General features: G+C 48.9%; 1 protein-coding gene across 7 annotated transcripts in view; it reads left to right on the forward strand.

Annotated features, from left to right (window-relative positions):
• CRACR2A (calcium release activated channel regulator 2A) overlaps positions 1-19,186 on the forward strand; it is a 196,594-nt gene that overhangs the window by 147,432 nt on the left and 29,976 nt on the right. For all 7 annotated transcript variants that reach the window (XR_006604273.1, XM_045071733.1, XM_004778289.3 and 4 more), the window contains 6 exons: positions 821-1,008; positions 6,104-6,175; positions 8,669-8,714; positions 10,655-10,761; positions 14,348-14,666; positions 18,789-18,921. Coding sequence is in view for 6 of the 7 variants with exons in the window: in XM_045071733.1 (XP_044927668.1) it covers positions 821-1,008; positions 6,104-6,175; positions 8,669-8,714; positions 10,655-10,761; positions 14,348-14,666; positions 18,789-18,921 (865 nt within the window). In the remaining variant the exon portion in view is untranslated. The remainder of the gene's footprint in view (positions 1-820; positions 1,009-6,103; positions 6,176-8,668; positions 8,715-10,654; positions 10,762-14,347; positions 14,667-18,788; positions 18,922-19,186) is intronic.

Genomic DNA, 19,186 nt, shown 5'->3' on the forward strand with positions numbered 1-19,186 from the left:
CACAAAATTCCTTGTTGCTGCCTCCTCCTCCCCTTCCTGGCCACATTCATTAAACTAAATTTATTATGATATATTTGCTTTGGTTTGATTCCTCCTCTGGTGAGAGGGTTGGAAGCTCTGCAAAGCAGAACCACCAGCCAAGAAAAGCTGCACTTACACAAATGCAGAGGTTTTTTTTAGCTGCATTAGGGACAGGAAACAAGGTATGTGTTTGGTTTGACCTGTTTTTGCTGTTTCCTAAGACTTTCCAGGGTTTCTGGCGACCCTACAAAGTTTCTCTAAATTAAAGGAATTGGCCTTATTTAGCTGAGAGATGAAAAAGGGACAAATGGACTTACTGTCAGCATTCAGAACTGGGAAGGATGGCTTTAGGGAAAATGCCACTTAGCTGCCTTCCATGTTCAACAGGGCTGAGGGAGACCATTGGCTGAAAGGGTACGAGAGAGCGAGGTTGGCTCTCAAGACCACGGATGAGAGGATCGCAGCTAGCATTATCGTCACTGGGATGCGGGACGCAGATGGAGTGTTGACCTTCCTTTCCTAGCAGTCTTTTTGAATGGTGCCGCTCCCTCTGGACTGTTCAGGAGCCCTGTGGAGGCAGGGGAGAGATGAGAAGTGCTCTGAAAGCTCCTGCTGTCTCCAGAAGTGCATCTGTGTGATTTAAGGAGCAGGACAAAACCCATTGAGGTTTTGTGGGACCGTGAGGGCTGGCCATGAGGGCTCCCGCCTGTAGGTCGAGAAAGTGAGGAGAAGTGGGGGCAGGCCAGACTGGATGGTGGCTGCTTACCTTTCCCTTCTGCTCCCCCACTTTCTGTTCCAGCTGGAAGGCCAGTGCGCCACGCTCCAAAATGATGAGCATGAAACCAAGGCTGAGAATACCAAGCTGAAAGTCACAAACCAGGAGCTGGCCCGGGAGCTGGAACGGACGTCCCGGGAGCTGCAGGACGCCCAGCAGCAGCTGGAAAGCCTCCAACAAGAGGCCTCCCAACTCCACCAGGAGAAGGAGATGTGAGTCCGGCCTTCACAGGCTCCTGTCACTGCTGACCGGCTCTACCCGCTTCCTTTGAGCATGCCATCTCCTCTCTTGGAGACCCTGTCGCCTTGCCTCTCCCATGAGGCCCGGGGGCGGGGGATGGTCCTTGCTCCCTGAACATCTCTGCTGGGATGCTGAGGCCGGTAAGCAGATTGTGGCCAGCATAATCTAGGATGCATAGGACATCTACAACCCTGTTCTTGGAAAATTTATTATGCGATGAGAGAGACGTGTTATCCAACCAACAAATATAAGATGGTCCTCGGGAAAAGGTTGCATGAGCAGACAGAGCACAAGTGACTGTCATCGTGTATTTTATTTCTTTTAAAGACTTATTTATTTATTTATTTGAGAGACAGAGAGAGAGAGAGAGAGAACACATGAGAGCAGAGCGAGGGGCAGAGAGAGGGGGAGGGAGAGAAGCCGACGCCCCGCTGAGCATGGAGCCTGATGAGGGGCTCTATCTCATGACCCTGAGATGATGACCTGAGACGAAACCAAGAGCGGGATGCTTAACTGACTGAGCTACACAGGGCCCCTTTTTATTTTATTTTATTTTTTAAATGTTTAAAGATTTATTTGAGAGTGGAGAGAGAGGTGACTGTCATAGTTGAGAGACGGTAAGAGCCAGGACAAGAGTGAAGCAGGTAGGCATCTTAGGTCAGCATAGAATCTGTTGGAGTGTGACAGTGCCCAGGAATCCTCAGTCCAGGCTGCTCACTCTCTCCTCCATGTGGGTCCAGTGTGTGGGAGCCCCACGTCTCTCGGGGTCCCGTTTGCCACTAAGCTGCACTGGGCGTGACCTCTTGGACAGAGGAAGGTGCGAGGAAGGACCTGGGGCTGGGTCCGCGTGCTAAGCCTGAGCAGTTGCTGGAGGACCGGCTATTTATCTCGTCTTGGGAGCACTGGCTTCTGAGAACAAACACACTCCTTGGCGTGCCCAGGGATGGGGGCTTCCCCCTTGTTTATTCGTTCATGCATTTACCCGTACATCCGTTTACTTAGTCACTTGTCAAACATTTATTGAAAACTTCTCTGCGCTGGTTACTGTGTTGTGCATTCTGTGTATCGCCCCCATGTCAATAATTCGACATAATTGCCTATAAACCTGATAGCATCCTGCCGTGGCAGGAACTGTGAGTATCCACCGCACGGATGAGGAAGCCAAGGGTCCGGGATCTTAAGGAACTGGCGCACAAGGCTCAGTGCTAGATGCATCTGGCTGCCTCCCCACAGCGCATGATGAGTCAGCCAGAAAACACTTGATTCGGGAGTTGGACTGGCCATCGCTCACGCATTACTCTCTCAGGCTCCCATTGGCTCCCTTCATTCATTCTGCAGAAGGTCACGTGTGCCTGGCCCTGTGCCAGGTATTCCTGAGGCTCTAATTTCCGAGGGCAGTGTTGTTTAGCAGTGCTTAGTTGTAGAAACTTTCACCTTCTCCTTGTTAAGTGAAAGCCCTCCCTCCCTCTGACCCTGGCAACATTTGGGTCCATGGGCCCAAATCCCATTGTTCTGCTGCGCTGCCTGGGACTGATTGCCTGGGGCGAGAGGGAGGAAATGTGTTTGCATGTGGAGTTTTACCCCAATAAGATTTCTCTAGTTGAAAAAAAATGTATTTCCGAGTAGCTGACTTAAAACAAGCAAAACCCTCACTCCAATTCTTGGATGACCTGTGGCAGGACAGTGTATTTCAGTGCAAACGAGCAAAATCAGTTCCTCCTCAGTGAGTGCAGGCTAACAAGGCGCAGGCATTTAACTTTACAAACAAAATTAAGGATTCAGCCTCTTAAAAATTCAATCAAGTTCTAAAACAACAAACATCTGAAGGCACAAGCATTAGAACAGCAAATGGAAATAAGCAGCCAGTGCTGGGGTATCAAATCACAGCACGAGGATTAAAATCTTTCTGAAGTCTTATCTTAATTAACCAAGCCAGAGACACAATCTCTGGAGGTTGGGAATTGAAAAGGAGGGTTAGGAGGGAGAGACACATGATTTCAGAACCTTCGTGGCTTGTTTTCAAAAAGCGCTCAATGCTGCAGTCAGAGAGTGTGCCCAGAGCCCCGGAGTGTCCCATCTAGGGAGGTCAGGAGACAAGGGCAGTGAGAGTCTTAGCTTGTTCTCTGTAGAGCAGAATCCCAGACTAATGGTACTGATGGAACCCGAGTGCTCTAGCCCAACTGTTCATTTTATGAACGAAGAAACCGAGACTCCGTGAGGCATAAAGCCACATGGTTAGTACCAGAAAACAGGGACCGAGCCTAGTCGTCCTGACAGCAGGCGCTCCCCCCACCTCCAACATCTTGCTGCCTGATGTTGTACCAGAGCAGCTGGGAAGGGATAGGATGGAATTGGGAGATAAAAAGACTTAGTCATTTATCAGCTAGGATTCTGAATGGGCCAACTTAATTTTTCTCTTCTCTGAAGATGCTCTGGGAAGGAGAACTTGATTTTAAAATAAGATAAAGAAGGAACAATCAAGCCAGAGAGATAATATAAAGATGAAGGTCAGCTGAAAAGCAGTTACCTCTCTATTTTGCTAATGAATTTCTGTTTGGGGTAGGTAGTTTATAACAAGGCACAGATTTCAAAAGGCACAAAAGGATATACACCCCAAAAGAGGCCTGCATGCCCCCTGTCCCACCCATGACTCCAGGCCAGCAATCACCCAGAGGCCAGCAGTCCTGGTTTCCTTCCAGAATGTTCTATGCATACACAAGCATGCGCGCGTGTGTGCGCGCACACACACAGACACACACACACACTTTTCATTTACAAAGTAGTAGCACACTGTTCTGCATTAGCCTGAATTTTCACTTGACAATGTATTTTGGAGACATTCCCTATCTCATCCCTCTCCAGAAAACAAAGCCAACGACAAGCAATTCTCTAAAGAGACTGTAAACCTCTCACCAGTCACTCCTATGAAAAATGCCAAGTTCTTTCCCTCTCAGTCCACGCATTGCCTAGCATAAACCTTTACGACGTCTAGTTAAAAGGACTTTGAAGGTCATTTGGTCATATTTCCAAGTGTCATTTGGTTTTTCAGGAATGCCCTTCTTTTTGTTAACACACAAAAAGCCTGAGTATTTGTGGGTATCTAAATAGATGTCTGTTTCCCAGACAAATAGGTAGACATATGTTCACGTCATGTGTAGCATACGTGCGTATGTACGTGCGTGTTTGTGTGGCTTCAGTGGCCAACAGGCGCTATGTAAACAGGGCGGAGACGGGACTGCCTTCCCTTTTAGGAACTGCCTCCTAACAAACACCCTGTGAGAGCACAGACCTCCGATTCCCAAGGAGTGATTGTCCTTAGTAGGGTGAAGCTGTCTGCTCCTGGTGGTCATCCGAGCTCAGCTCAGCGCTGGGACAGAGGAGCCACAAAGCCATCTCAGCTCCCCGGGCTGAGCAGCAGTACCAGGCAGCTGCGCTCACGTACTGCTCATCACAGCAGAATCCTAGACAGGGACTTGGGGACCCGGTTTGGGTAATGGAAAATACATTGTTTTCCCTCAAGTTGAAATTAAATATAATTGGTAATAAAATGTTAGGAATTTGCAGCTCTGCAGGAGCGAGAGAAGTTTTGTTGCTTAATTAGGATTGTCTGAGGTGAACTTAGGATTTGATGCAGTCTGTTTTTGTTGTGCATTGACTTTATAATTATTCCATAAGGGGGAGGGGAACACCAATACCTTTTAAGGAATCTGATTATGGTGAGTTTGGCCCAAGTCTGGATGGATCGAACAAGCAGGTGCTATTTTCACCAGCTCAGTAATGACATTGAGGGTTGGGGCTGGGGTGGGTGGGGCCGGGGCACATGATGACGAGGTAACTGGTCCTTCCCAGCCTTGGTGTGGGTATGATCCCGGGAGCCCGGACAGCCTGTGGAAGTGCACACATTTCTGAGGCTGAAAGATGCTTCCTACACTAGAAGTGGTTTGGAAATCTAGAACTATGGACCTTTTGCAGTAAGCTTAGGAGTGATTTAAACATTTCTAAACTGGTGCAGAGCATAGAGGAAGGATGGAGGCAAAGTTGTGAAGTTCAGCAAGGCTCATTTTCTGATGTCACCCCGTTCTGCTTTTTTTTTTTTTTCTTTCTTCCCTGGGTAGTGTTGAATACCTCCGGACTCACCCCTTCCTCCCTCTCTTCCTTCTTCCCTCCCCCACTCTTCTTTTGTTTCTTGCTGCTATTTGTTGACTGTGCCTTCAGGCAGAGCCCTGGGTTGCATAGAGAAATGCTAACACACTGGACCAAACCCCGGAGGACCAAACCTGCCTCACTGTCGGAGTCACTCTCCAGACGCCCCAGCTACCTTTCAGCTTCTCCCTCCCCTTCCTCAAAACTCTGGATATGTCTGATAACCTCACACTGAGATATAAGCATCTGATTGTAGTTGATACATTTACTCTCTGCTTGCTGGCTAGAGATAAGAAATCCGAAGTTAAAGAAATGAATGGCCAACAGTGGAAATTCCAGAGATCTAGGAACAGATGGGAGACTTCCGGGGGAAAACAGGGAAGGAGGAATGATTCTTTTGGAGCTCCTGGAAACGAACACAACCAGCATTAGGGAAGAAAATACAAATTCTGCTCTTATCCTCCAAGATGGGGCTGGAGAAGAATATTTATTCTAATTCCTGAATTCTGGGCTGTGCAGGAGCACCTGGGCAGGGCGCCCTGTTCATGGGTTTGGGAGTAGGAGGTCCTAGTCTAGATTAGAACCCTGGCTCAGTCACGGATTGTCTGTGTGACAAGGGGAGAATTACTGACGCTCTGACGGTGTGTGTCCCTGAAATGGGGATAATTTCACCTTCCGAATAGGACATCTGTACTGATGAAGTGAGATCACGGCTGGAACCATGTGCATGCGGCAGGTGCTGCCCGGGGGCTGAGGGGAGACAGATTCCTCTAAACCGCACCCCCCCCCCCCCCCCCCCCGTCCCCAGAGTGGGGTACTTCCTGCTGGGTTCCAGTGGGAGGGTCCTGGGCATCCAACTTTGGCACAGCCCCTCCCACCGTGGCAGAATGGAAGCTCAGAAATGCTGTGTTTGCTCTTCCTCAGGGAAGTATACCGCGTGACAGAGAGTCTGCAGCGTGAGAAGTCAGGGCTCCTGAAGCAGCTGGATTTCCTGAGGTGCGTGAGCCCCATGTGTGCTCTGAGAGCACATTCCCGGTGCCTTGGTGGGAAGGGCCAATCTGAGAGTCTTCCCTGCCTCCGTTCTGGACAGTCAGAGCCACCGAGAGAATGCCCTCATTCCCCTTAACCCCCTTGTATCTCGTTTGGTCCATCCACACACACACTCGCATCCCTCTCATCTGGACCTGGGCAGGTAGGCTCTGCCTCATTTTCGTGGCATTTCTCACATCACCTTGTGCGGTGCTTGGTCCGGTAGCAGGGGAACCGGATTTCTTGAGCTGCTACCCTGCGGCAGATTTGGTACCCTTTCATCTTCAGTGAAACTAAGGAAAGGAGGGCAGTGGCTGACAGAGAAATTAACAGAGGAGGAAATTGATAGCAGAGAAACGAAGTCATTTACCAAAAGAGCCAGAGCTACGCACTGCGGAAACCGGAACTGAGACTGGTATCTGGTTGGTTCTCTAGATTCTGCCGTATTCTCGCAATGTCTGTTGAAAGAGTAGATAAATCACGGATAGAGCACAAACAGAGCAAAGGACTTGGAGTTTCTCGGCTTGTTAGGACTCACTGTAAATTCAAAGCTCATTGTCCTGGGATGTGCCAAAACCAAACCCAAACAAACCCTGTGTGTGGAAAGGTGGGATTTTCACTTTTGTCTGTGAGGTTTCCAAGTTCCTGTACCTTCTGTCTGCCCAGCACCTCGTGGGAACGGTGATGAGGCGTGAGGTGATTTTTAAGAGTGCGCGGAGTGGACTTGAAACACCCTGACTTGTTCTGTTCTGTTTATTTCTTTATTAGAGAGCAAGTAGGGGAAGGAGCAGGGGAAGGGAGAGAATTCCAAGCACAGAGCCTGATGCGGGGCTGCATCTCAGGACCCTGAGATCGTGACCTGAGCCGAAATCAAGGGTCAGATGCTTACCGGACTGCTGCACCCAGGCATGCCAGTTTTTACTTTGTTTTATTGGAAAGCCAGGTGAGATTACCATGTCTGGCATCTGGGACGCCACCAAATGAGAAAGTGCTTGGAACTCAATGGGATGTGGCCAAGTTGTAATCCATTTGAGAGCAGGTCTTGATTCTTAGGGAGGCTTTAGTGGAAAGAAGAGAACAAGATGAACAAGGACAAGTTTTTGAGATATTTTTTCCTTTTTTCTATTGTACTCAGAAGAAAAGAACAGATTCAAGCGAACGAGCAGAGGAGAATAACGAGGTAGCTCTGTACACATGGTTCTTTTTGATGGAGACTAGCATTGGTGCAGAATCACACGCCTGAAGCCTTTCCGTGCTGCCGCATGTTTTGCAAGCTTAGATTTTGCAGATGGTGGCAGCCCAGATGTGGCAGTTTTCCTCCACAGTGATATCACCAGGTAGTGACAGAGCAGTGGGGAAACGGAGTCAATAGTGAGATAATGCCAGGGCAAGACGTAGTGGAAATGTGGAGCTGGAGATTGGGGGGCGCAAGGGGGTGGCATTGGGACAGTGGGGGGGATGTGACGGGGTGAGGAAGGAATGAGTGGAAACAACTTCAGGACACTCAGGAACACGTGCTTGGGAACCCAGCATCTAGACTGTAGGGCTCCTTATAAAACTTGAGTGAGATCAGGTCACTCTCCTGCCATTCCCCATCCCCCCATGGCTTCATATCTCTTTTGGAGTAAAATCCCAAGTTCCTACAATGGTCCACAAGACCACAAATGGTCAGGGCTGTACTTCCTCCCTGACTTTCTCTGCTCTCATGTCCTAATGGCTCTCCTCTGAGCATTCTGATGCTCTCACTTCTGTTCTTCACACACGTCCAGGAGAGCCTGACTCCAGGCTTTGCCCTTGCTATCTCCTCTGCCTGTAACACTCTTCCCTCAAATATCATCACAGGTCCCTTCTCTTGCCAGTCTTTGCTCAGATGTGCCCTCTGTGACCGTCCTACAGAGCTACCACTGCGTCCTCTAACACTCTTTTTTCCGTGTCTTTGCTTTATCTTTCTCAATAGCAATGACCCCAGCACTAAAATAAGATGCCCTGGAAATAGGAAGTCCCTCTTCTATTCATTGTTCGTAACCTTGATAGCTAGAGCTGTGCTCCACTTGGAGTGGGTACTCAGGGAACGTTTGTTGAGTGACTGCATGATTGCATGAAATGAACAGTTCGGAGAGAAGGTGCCCCCAATAGTAAGCTCAGAGAGAGGGCGCCCCCAATAGCAAGCTCACAGGTGCACCTAGAACTTCTGGCTGCCCTCTGGGGGAGGCTTTCCTTAGTGGTAGCATCCTGAGGGGCTATGGGTGTTACAAGGTCATCCTGTCTGTCCCCCTGCTTTCAGCTGATGGCTACACAAACTACCCGTTGTCACTGTCCCTAAGGAAAGAGATTCCACACGTTCCCTGTGCCTTCCATGTCAAGTTCTTCTCTGCACCTTCCTCCCTGGCAAACTGACGGCTATTGGATCTACCAACCCCAAAGACCATGTCTAAAGAGATTCCCCTTTTCCGTTTGCAGGGAAAGAAACAAACATCTTCGGGATGAACAGGACATACGTTTTCAGGTAACTGCCCTGTGCTCCTTTTCCTGACAAGATTTGGGTCCCCTGGCACCCAGAGCCCATGCTGGGACTGGCCCAAGAGTGTCTTGATGTCTGGCTCCTCCCTTCTGGGAGAGCAGACGATGGCATAGTTTGTTTGTTTTTTGTTTTCTGGGGGGTTTTTTTGAGAATAATAAAAACACAGAGTGGCCTTCTGAGTAGCAGTGTGTGAATTTTCCATGAAGTAATGCACTTACCTCTTGGAGTATAGAGACTAAAATGTTTGGGTAGGTCGCAGATCATGTGGACATGGACATGGTAGATGTTATCGAGGAGATGGCAGTCAAAATACCGCAATCCCTTTTAACCAAAATGCTCACACGTTTTTGGGTTTTTTTCTTCATTAACATTTGTAATCTCTTGATGAAAAATGTTGCATTTTTATACCATCATAGAACAAATTAAAAATGTATATTTCGCTATTAACATAGTTGATTCTAAGTACACATTTTTACTCTGTGGGGACCCCTGTTCCTCCGTGCCTGAATGCTGCACTTACATACTCTACCAGAGAGCGGAGAATCCTCTGCTGACTTACAGGTCTTTACTTGGAGCCACACTAAACAAAATCCAGGCTGCCATATTCTATTCATCTTCCCCTTTAGACAGGAACCACTGGATGCTCAAAGGGATGGGGAAAGGGGGTAGGATTCACCAATGCGATTTCCTAATCATCAGGATCTAGTACCTTGTGAATTTCTCCTGTGTCCTGGGGCAAGTGCTAAGCCTCTCCAAACACACCCTCTGCTCTCACACAAGGAAAGGGAATCCCTATCCTCTTTTTCTATATTCTAGGGATTTTTGAGAAAAACTCTTGGAAAGAGGAGGGTCATAGGCTCTGAGCCCTGGGCTGGACAGTGGCCTGAATGTGGTCAGCATAAGGCAGCTGTTTTACAACTACAAATCCCTGAGGGGGCGGGGGGGGTGTGTGGACCGAGTTCTACCCCCATTTCTTTCCTGTCCCTGACTGGCAGGAAACTTCTCTTCCGCCCACCTCCCTGTACTGTCAGAGCGAGGCTTCAGCCTACACATGTTTGTTTGATGATGATAATGGTTATAATTGTTTTAGAAGTAACACTGAATTTATTTGAAAACGTCCAACCAAAGGTCACCCTAATCCTTTAACCTCACTTCCCTTCACCTGCCAAACTCATTTTGCTTTGAAAAGGAAATGGAATTGAGAACCCTAGTGGGGAATAGAAGAAAGCGGGATAAAATCATGTGCATGCTGAATAATAATTAAAGATTAGTTCGGAATCATTATAGCCGTGACTTCAGGGGCCCCGGGAGCACGGCAGCCCCTCCTTCTCTCATTAAGAATCATTGGGAATCATGGGGAAGGCTGGTTAGCCAGAGATTCTGCCTATGATCTAACTCCCCCTCATGTCCCTGAAGACACCTGCCAGGGAGTGCTGTGAGCTGGGTTGTAAGCCCCCACCCGCCGCCGCAGGGCACGGGACTAATCGATCTTCTGAGCTGGTCCCTTTCTCATTTCTGGGGCTTTGGAAATAAAGAGAAGTGGGAGCCACACAAATGAGTGGGATTTAAAGATGCACCGTCTTTTCTGCCCCTAAATACTTTCCAATGCATTCCACGTAATCTCTTCCTGTCATCTTGCAAATCGTCAGTGCTGGTAACGAAGGGTCACAAGGTAGATCCCAGGCTCTAAACTGTGCATTGATTTGTTCTATTGGATTATTGGGTGGGAGACGGAGGGATCCTGATGAGAAACAATAGCAAAAGGAAAGAGTAAGATAATGCTAACAGTGAGACCAAAACATTGCTTCTTGCTTCAGAATTTGGTTTCGAGCCTGAACTTGGAGGTGGGAAAGTGGAGCCCTCTCTGCTCAAACATTGGGAGAGATCAGCAGGCGCAGGTCTGAGGGCATTTTGTGTTTCTACAGAAAGATAAGGCAGCCAAGGCAAACACAGCTGCTTCCAAGGCGAACTGGAAACAGAGATCTGGCTCTGTGATAGGCAAATACATGGATGGCAGAGGGATTCTGAGGAGGTAAGTCACCCCCGATTTCTTCATTCATCGTGTGTTCCTTGGTCTTGCTCTCACTGGGCTCTCACTGGGCTCTGAGTCCAGGGGCTCTCAGGAAGTGGCCCAAGGTGGGGAAGCCCAGAGTCAGTTGCACTCATTCCCTTCAAGTCTCAGAGGGCACGTTCCCTCTTATTCTGACATCCAGGTGGAAGGAGAACTGTGCAGGGCGGGCCCCCCTGGGGCAGGATCGTCTTCTTGTGTGTGTCTGCAGATGGGAACCGAGGAGGTGCCGTAGATCAGCAGAGGAGAGAGACAGGCAGGACGAACGTGGTTGGAGGGGGGTGGGGGGGTGGGGGGAGTGGAGCGTGGCTGCAAGAGACTCTGCTGGGCAGAATGGATGCACCTGGTTTTTCAGGGACATGACTGGCTCTGAAGCATAATTGAATTGTGGGAAGGCCCCCCACCCCTGCAAACTGAGCTCCTTTCCAAACAGGAATGGGGCCTGTACTTGGCAGATTCCTCTCGAGGCTTCACATTTAATTATCTCAAAGATGACAATTTTTGTTGTGATTAGACAGCACAGTAATCGAGTTTGAATCCCCAGAGGGGTGGCTCATCGTCCCTAAAAGAGACAAGCCAAGTCTTCCACCGTCCCTTCTTTTTTGGCATGTGTTCCATCCACATAGATGGCCACAGAAAGGTAAAGGCAACCAGACCCCTAAGTATCAAAGCCAGGGAGAAAAAGCATGAATTTGCTCATCCAGGAGACCCTGAGGACAGTAGGCATGAAATACACAATACGAGAAAGGAAGGAAAGTGACCCTGAAGATGTCAATGGGCTCATTGGTCAAGTCTTTGGACACAATCATCCTTAATTCTTTCTCTAAAGAGCTCAGCAGAGGGGGGCCTGGGTGGCTCAGTTGGTTGAACATCCAACTCTTGATTTCAGTTTAGGTCATGATCCTGGGGTCCTGAGATCAAGCCCTGTGTCGGGTTCCACACTCCGCTTATCCCTCTCACTCTGCTCTTCCCACTGCTTTCTCTCGCTCTCAAATAAATAAATAAATAAATAAATAAAATCAACCTTAAAAATAAAATCTATCTTAAGAAAAAATTGTATCCTTAACAGAAGGATACAATTTGGGATCCAGTTTTCTGCAGTAATGGTTGGCCTGTTGCTTGCTCTGTACAGAAAATATTCATTCAACAAACATTCACTGATTGCTTAATCTGTACCAGACATTCTTTGAATTCTGTGAACTCTCCAAAAGTAAATTAAACATGAGTTCTGCCATCAACATCCATTATTGAGTGCCTACTATGTGCAAGATATTATGCTACATGCGAGGTATACAGTGGTGAGCAAAAGAGACCGTAGGTTTTGTAGAGCTTCAGGTGGAGGAAAGGAAACAGACAAGAAGCAGGTAGGTTGCAAATTGTGCACCCTGGATTCCAGAACAGACTTTGGCAGAGGCCACTGCCCTCTGCTGCTCATATGTAGCGCTTGGTGGCAAAACCAAAAATAAATGCTGTTGTGCTGATCTAAGGGTCCTAGGAGATGTCAACGGTGTTTGAGAATTTCCCAAATCCAAAGCTTTTTCCAAGAAATGCTTCATTTTAGGGCTGTTTCAGTGGCCGTTTCTTTTTTCTGTTTGTAAGGACTTTCGAGAAACATGCTGTGTGTGTATGTGCACTCTTGTCTGCTTGGGCACGCACACATGCACTTGTGTGTGTAAGCAGAGTGGAAGTTGTTGGAATACTAATTGTGTCTGCAGTGGATAAGCAGTCCGTAGGCTTGTTAGACTGTAGAAGAAATGTGTTGGGAAGAAGACAGTCAGCTTCTATTAAAAACTATGATTTTTATAAATAAGTGGGAAGGTCCCTGAATTGCTACAGAATTCTTTATTTTGTATCAAGGGACCCAAATTAAGTCACCATTTTTGTGAGCACTCTATCTTAATTTATCTTTCAGAGTTGCACTTAACTTCAGAACAATGATACATGCAGTTTTTTTCTTTTCCCTTCCTATTACTGCTCCTTAGGAAGAATAAATAGTATAAGCCAGGGGCCAAATGAGGGGAGCCTCCCTGTTCTGCATATTCCGTGACCTTCACCTCCCTTCTGTCTCCTTTGGCCCTGGCACCTCCTCACCTGATTTGCTTTCTGTTCTCCTTCCTAATCCTTCCATGTGTGTGTGCCTGCGTGTTTCTGTTGGGAACTCGAGTTACGTTTAAAACCTTTCTCAGCTTCAATTGTCTCCAGAGACCTGAACTCCTGTGCCAGGAAGGGTCTACAAGGCTTTTGCCCTGAAAACCTTCTGAAAATACAGCCTGAGCATTGACTCACATCTGGTTGCCCAGTTCCCTCCACCTCCTTCTGCTTTTCCTCGTTCTTAATGGTCAGATGCTTCTGGAAGCAAATATGCACATAGGCCTCCAAGGTCACTTACTCCTGACACTGACCCTGTGGCAGGGACATTGAAAGAGGAAGGTAGGAAAGGCAGGTAGAGGTACCCAGCCTGGCTTCTTCACCCATTCACAAATGGGCAGCTGCTTCTGAGCTCTTCCAGGATCAGCAGTCCCCCTCACTCACTTAGCTGAGGGCTGTTCTTTGAACACATCTGTTTTTGTGCATTGTCTTATGAGTGACGTAGGCAGGCCGCAGGAGCCACATTTTATGGTGAGGAAATTGAAGCTTGGAAGAGTTGAAGTGTTTTCCCTAGTGGCACAGTCAGTAAGGGCTGGTATTGGGACCACAGCCAAGGCCACCTGATTGTTAATTGAAGATGCTTTATTTCCAGATTTTTTATATTCCTTTTGTCACATCCTTTACTGCTCCTTTGTGGCACTTATCACAGCTTGTTGCAGTGTATTTAGTTGTGCCATTACTGCTTCAGCCCCCCCACTGAGCTGAGCATTCCGTGAGGACAGGGCCCTGTCCATCTGTGCTCGACTGTGTCATTAGCTAAATACCTGGTCGTAATCATCACCGCCACCTTCCTCATCACCACAACCTCCATCATCATCATCACCACCACCTTCCTCATCATCACCCTCTCTATCATCATCACCACCACCTTCCTCATCACCACCACCTCCATCATCATCATCACCACCATCTTCATCATCAACATCACCACTTCCATCATCACCATCACCACTGCCTTCCTCATCACCACCACCTCCATCATCATCATCACCGCCACCTTCCTCATCACCACCACCTCCATCATCATCATCACCACCACCTTCGTCATCATCACCACCACCTCCATCATAATCGCCACCACCACCTTCATCATCAACATCACCACCACATTCCTCATCATCATCACCACCACCTTCCTTATCATCACCATCATGTCCATCATTATCATCACCACTACCTTATCACCTTCGTATTCATTAAACACTTTCAGAAGTGTGTTGGGTGAATGAGCTAGAGAATGCAAAGTCTGTTTTTATTTCCTTCCCTGGAGCTTTCCACCCCCAAGGTGTAATGCTTTTCTGTTAGTTGTTTATCACAGAGCTATTAGACATCTCTCTAGTTCCCATATTGACATATTTTATGATATTCTCCCCATTTCTCTTTCTTCCTTACCCCGTAATAGCCAGTCAGAGGAGGAAGAAGATGTGTTTGGCCTCCCAAGGAGGAGAAGCTCACTTGGCCTTGGTGGATATCCCCTTCCAGAAGAGGAGCCAGGGGCTGAGGGTCCTCTCCCCCGGGCACTCCGCAGAATCATCTCCATTGAAGAAGACCCCCTGCCCCAGCTCCTGGATGGCAGCTTTGAGCAGCCATTGAACAAATGCTCAAAAGAGGAGGAGGTCTCCCAGCAGAGGGTGGAAGCACAAAGCCGGCAGGCCAGACCCTTGGAACCCATGCCTACATCTCCCCGAAGGCAGCCTGTTGGAAAAGAAGCCTTGTCTAAGGTAAGGACGCATCCTATGTTGGTTTCTTGATGTCACTTTTATGCCTGTCCCCTGCATTTGAACCCAAGAGCCTCAAAGGCAGCTCAGGAAGTCCGATGTGCCTGGTCTTATGAATCACCCTATTTGCCTCCATCAGATACCAGCTTGCCCTGTGGAACTGAGTGTCACCAGGGAGGCTCAGGGGTCCTAGTAAATTCTCTTTATAACTTCTGTTGTTTGCCCTTGTGTTCTCTTTTTCTGATTCGGATCAGAAGCATTTATTGAGTGACTAATTTAGACAGACACCTTGCCTGGCTCTTAGCATAACATATCACATGCTTTAAAAATTATAAATCTTCTTATATTTTGTAACTGTTCTCAGCAAGGCCAATCATTGCTCTGTAAAGCTTACATCGTCATCCCAACTGGCTAACCATCCTTTCATTCCCAAATGCCCTGCCTATTCCTCCCTAGAGGGTGCTCCTCCTGTCCCTCATCCCGCCTGCACTCCCCACCAGGGCTTCCTGCTCAGTGTTGTGGGAGAAGCAGGCCATAGTAACCATCTTCTTCTGGTTCATGGTGATGATGTTCCGCACCTTGTTTGTGACCCAGGCCCAGGTATAGACTCCTCCAGTTTCTCACCTCCCACTGGGCACTCTGAAAGTCTACAGAAACACCCATGACAGTGTGAAGGAGACTCCTCCCTGTACACAGGCAGCCCAAATGGGTATTTGGGCATTTCCATACAGCTCATGTGGCAAGAACTTGTCCTACTGGGGCATGTGCACCAGGACTCCTTTCCAACCACTGCGGGGACTTCTTGGCGCCAGTTGTCATTCCTGGGCCTGGATTAAGATGCCTACATATCCCTTCTCCAAAGGACCCTGGGCCAGGGGATGAGTAAGAGCTGGATGGCACCAGTGGTGGGTAGCGACCCCTCCCTCCTCCACACCCTTCCACGTTCCCTTCCACGCAGACCTACACGTGTGGGCAGGGGACCCACTGGGGTTTTAAATACCCAAGCTCTGCTCCCAAATGTAAAAGTGTCAAGAGGTCAGTAAGAGATAGGGTGAACGGAGAACGAAGCCTCCAGGGGTGCTGGACCACGTGAGCAGATGGGGTGTATCCGCAGTGTCTTCCCCTGTGGCAGATGGGAAAGTAGAAGTACAGAGGAGTGAGGTCTGGTCTGGTCCCCCAGGGACAGGAGCACAGCCTCTTCGCCCTGTGCTCTCTCATGGGTGCTGACTCCATCACGTGTGCTACCAACTAGTCCAGGACAGGAGCTGCCGCAGACGGGAAGTGTGCTCTCAGAGAATCACGGGGCAGCTTCCCCAGAGGGTCTGCCCTTTACAAGAGCTCTGTGAGGCTGGCTCTCCCATGCAAGGCTGCGGGGGCATCAATTGGTATAGCCTTTCTGGACAGTAGACTGATAATAAGAATTGAGAACTTAGAAATTCCACATCCTTTAAACCAGTACTTCTACTCCTAGCAATCTTTCCTAATAACCAAGTTCAGACAAAAATTTAACTCAAAAATGGTCATGTATATTAGCAAATACTTGAAAAAATTCAATAGAATATTATAGCACTGTTAAAAATCACATTTTCAAGGGGCACCTGGGTGGCTCAGTCGGTTAAGCATCTGCCTTTAGCTCATGTCATGATTCCAGGGTCCTGGGATGGAGCCCCGTGTCCAGTTCTGTGCTCAGTGGGCAATCTGCTTGTCCTCCGTCCTCTGCCCCTCCACTCGTGTGTGCACAGGGACACTCTCTCTCTCTCTAATAAATAAATAAAATCTAAAAAATATAAAATCACATTTTCAAGAAACTTTTCTGACTTGGAGACATATTAATAATTTAATAATATATGAGAAAGAATAAAATTGTGTATAATATTTCAAATCGCATTCATTCATCCACATAGAAAAAAGCCTAGAAGAAATGCATCGAAATATGAATAGTGCCCACTTCTGGGTGGCGAGACAAACTATGAGTAACTATTAGTTTCTTCTCTACTTTTCTGTTTCTCCTAATTTTAAAAAAATTGCCATGTGTTACTTTTATTTTTTTAAAGCTTATTATTACTTCTTTTAAAAGTGGCAGGACAGAGAATGAGAACAGATCTTATTCCAGCGCCCTCCCCCCAATCTGGTTATGACGCTGAGGATTGTCCCCCAGAGGGGACACAGGGCCTATGAGTGGACATGAGTTGGAGTTCACAGTGCCTGGAGGTGGGGCCTGCCCAGAGCTGGACCATCAGGGTGTTGATCTCCTCTGGCCTACAAAACCCCCTGCTCCTTCTAGAACAGGGCTGACACAGCCTCTGCAGCCAGAACCATCTCCTCCTGCTCTGGGCTTCACATTCTCTGCCTGGTGACAGGCCTAGGGATACACAGATTGCTGCCCTGAGATTTAGTCACACAAATGACAACAGGAGGCTTGAGGCTGAGCAGGGACCCGCAGAGTCGATGCCCTTATGCATTAAAAGAATGTAAAAAATGGAGTAGAGGGTATAGTTTATGAGTGTGGATTTTTTTTTTTAAAGATTTTATTTATTTATTTGACAGAGATTACAAGTAGGCAGAGAGGCAGGCAGAGAGGAGGAAGCACACTCCCTGCTGAGCAGAGAGCCCGATGCGGGGCTCGATCCCAGGACACTGGGATCATGACCTGAGCCGAAGGCAGAGGCTTTAACCCACTGAGCCACCCAGGCGCCCCATGAGTGTGGATTTTTTTTTTTTTAAGATTTTATTTATTTATTTGACAGACAGAGATCACAAGTAGGCAGAGAGTCAGGCAGAGAGAGGGGGGGAAGCAGGCTTCCCGCTGAGCAGAGGGCCCCATGTGGGGCTCGATCCCAGGACCTCAAGATCATGACCTGAGCTGAAGACAAAGGCTTAACCCACGGAGCCACCCAGGTGCCCGTTTGTTGGTCTTTTTTTTTGAAGTTCAGATTAAACCCCTGTAATTGACCTTGAATTCCCTCTTAAGTACTGTGTGGAATTGATTTCTCCCCAAAAGGCTGTTAATGGCTTTTCTCCAAGGCTCAAGTACTGCAAATATCTGCCGCCACTCCATTATAGTATTTGCTGAACTAGAGGAGCTAATTCCCCCAAATCCGCTTCTAAATAGATCCAGAAGAGCTTCCTCATTTGGCCAGGCAGGACTGGGCTGGGCCTGTAGGCAGGATTTGGGCGAGCAAACAAGCAGTCAGTGGGAAGGAGCGATCCTGCGGGCAAGAGGACTCTGGTTGCTCTGTGGCTCCGGCTGTCCGGCTGTCCTAGAACAAGTCCATTCCCCACCAGGCTTTAGGGTCCCAGACTAACTCACCGGCCGACATGCTCCCAGCCCCTGCGGGTCACGGGGGCAAGGAGAAAGAGCCCAGTGACTGTTGAGTCTGGAAAGCTCCGCCCAGGGGTCTGATCCGGCCTGGTGGATTTCCCAACCTACTGAGTGGAGAGCCTGTTTCCCAGGCAGACGGGGCCCTAACTGGAAGCTGATGAGGCGGAAGGAGGAGCACTGTGCAGGCAGGCAAGCAAGACCGTGCTCCATTCAGCCCAGGCTTTCAGTGATAGGGCAGAGATAAAGGCCCCCCTAGCCTGGGCCATCTCTGCCCCGTGATTTACCTATGTCTTCTTTCTCCCCTTCCCCCTGCAGACATCCCACCTGTCCTTCCCCTGCACAGAGAATCTCTGCCTTCTCTTTAAGCCTCCACTCACAGTGTGTCTACCCGCCTTTCCACCATGGACCTTGGACTCCCCCTCCCCCTCCACGCTCCCAGAGCAGTTGGAAGCTTGTGTTGAATTATTTGTTTCTGTGGCTGCCTCCATCCATCCACGGCCACCCAGGCCTGGCTCCCCATCCCCATGTCCTCTGCCCAGGGTCTACAGGACTGTAGGCAAACCACAAATGTTTGAGTGAGTGTCTCTCTTCCCTCCTGCTGATACTAGAAGGAGACCTTGTGCCTAGAGCCCAAAGCTCCTTGTACCCAACACCGGAGTGCCCTTCCTTGTGTGGTCCACAGGCCAGGTCCCTGCCTTCCCCTGGACCCTGTAGGGACTGGTTGAAGGACAGGTCGTAGCAGGAGGTGGGGCTGGTGGCCATGCCAGCAGTCTATCTGCCAGCAGTCTGTCTGCCATCCACAGGAGGAAGCCTCCCCCTCCATCCCAGACCGGCTCTTCAAAATTGTGCTTGTGGGCAACTCCGCTGTGGGGAAGACGTCCTTCCTGAGGAGGTTCTGTGAGGACCGGTTTGCCCCCGGCTTGGCAGCTACTGTGGGTGAGTTCTTGCACCACTCTGGGAAGGGGAGGGAGAAGAGAGCCCAGGAAGGGACTGGGGGTCTGGTGGGAGTGGCCGTGGGGCCTTGCTGGTACAGGGCCCCTGACCCCCCTTATTCCCCAGCGAGGCTGAAAGAGCAAGGTCAAGTCCTCCTCCTGCACAGTGCCAGCTGCTAAGCTCATTCCACACGGAGTGGAGCCCCTGAACACTTCCTTCATCCAGCCTGAGGGGAACTGCAGCCAGCAAAGGTGGACTTTGGGCCCAC

The sequence above is a fragment of the Mustela putorius genome, unplaced genomic scaffold, assembly GCF_011764305.1.
Source record: "Mustela putorius furo isolate JIRA1106 unplaced genomic scaffold, ASM1176430v1.1 tig00003988_pilon_pilon_pilon, whole genome shotgun sequence".
Taxonomy (NCBI): Eukaryota; Metazoa; Chordata; class Mammalia; order Carnivora; family Mustelidae; genus Mustela; species Mustela putorius.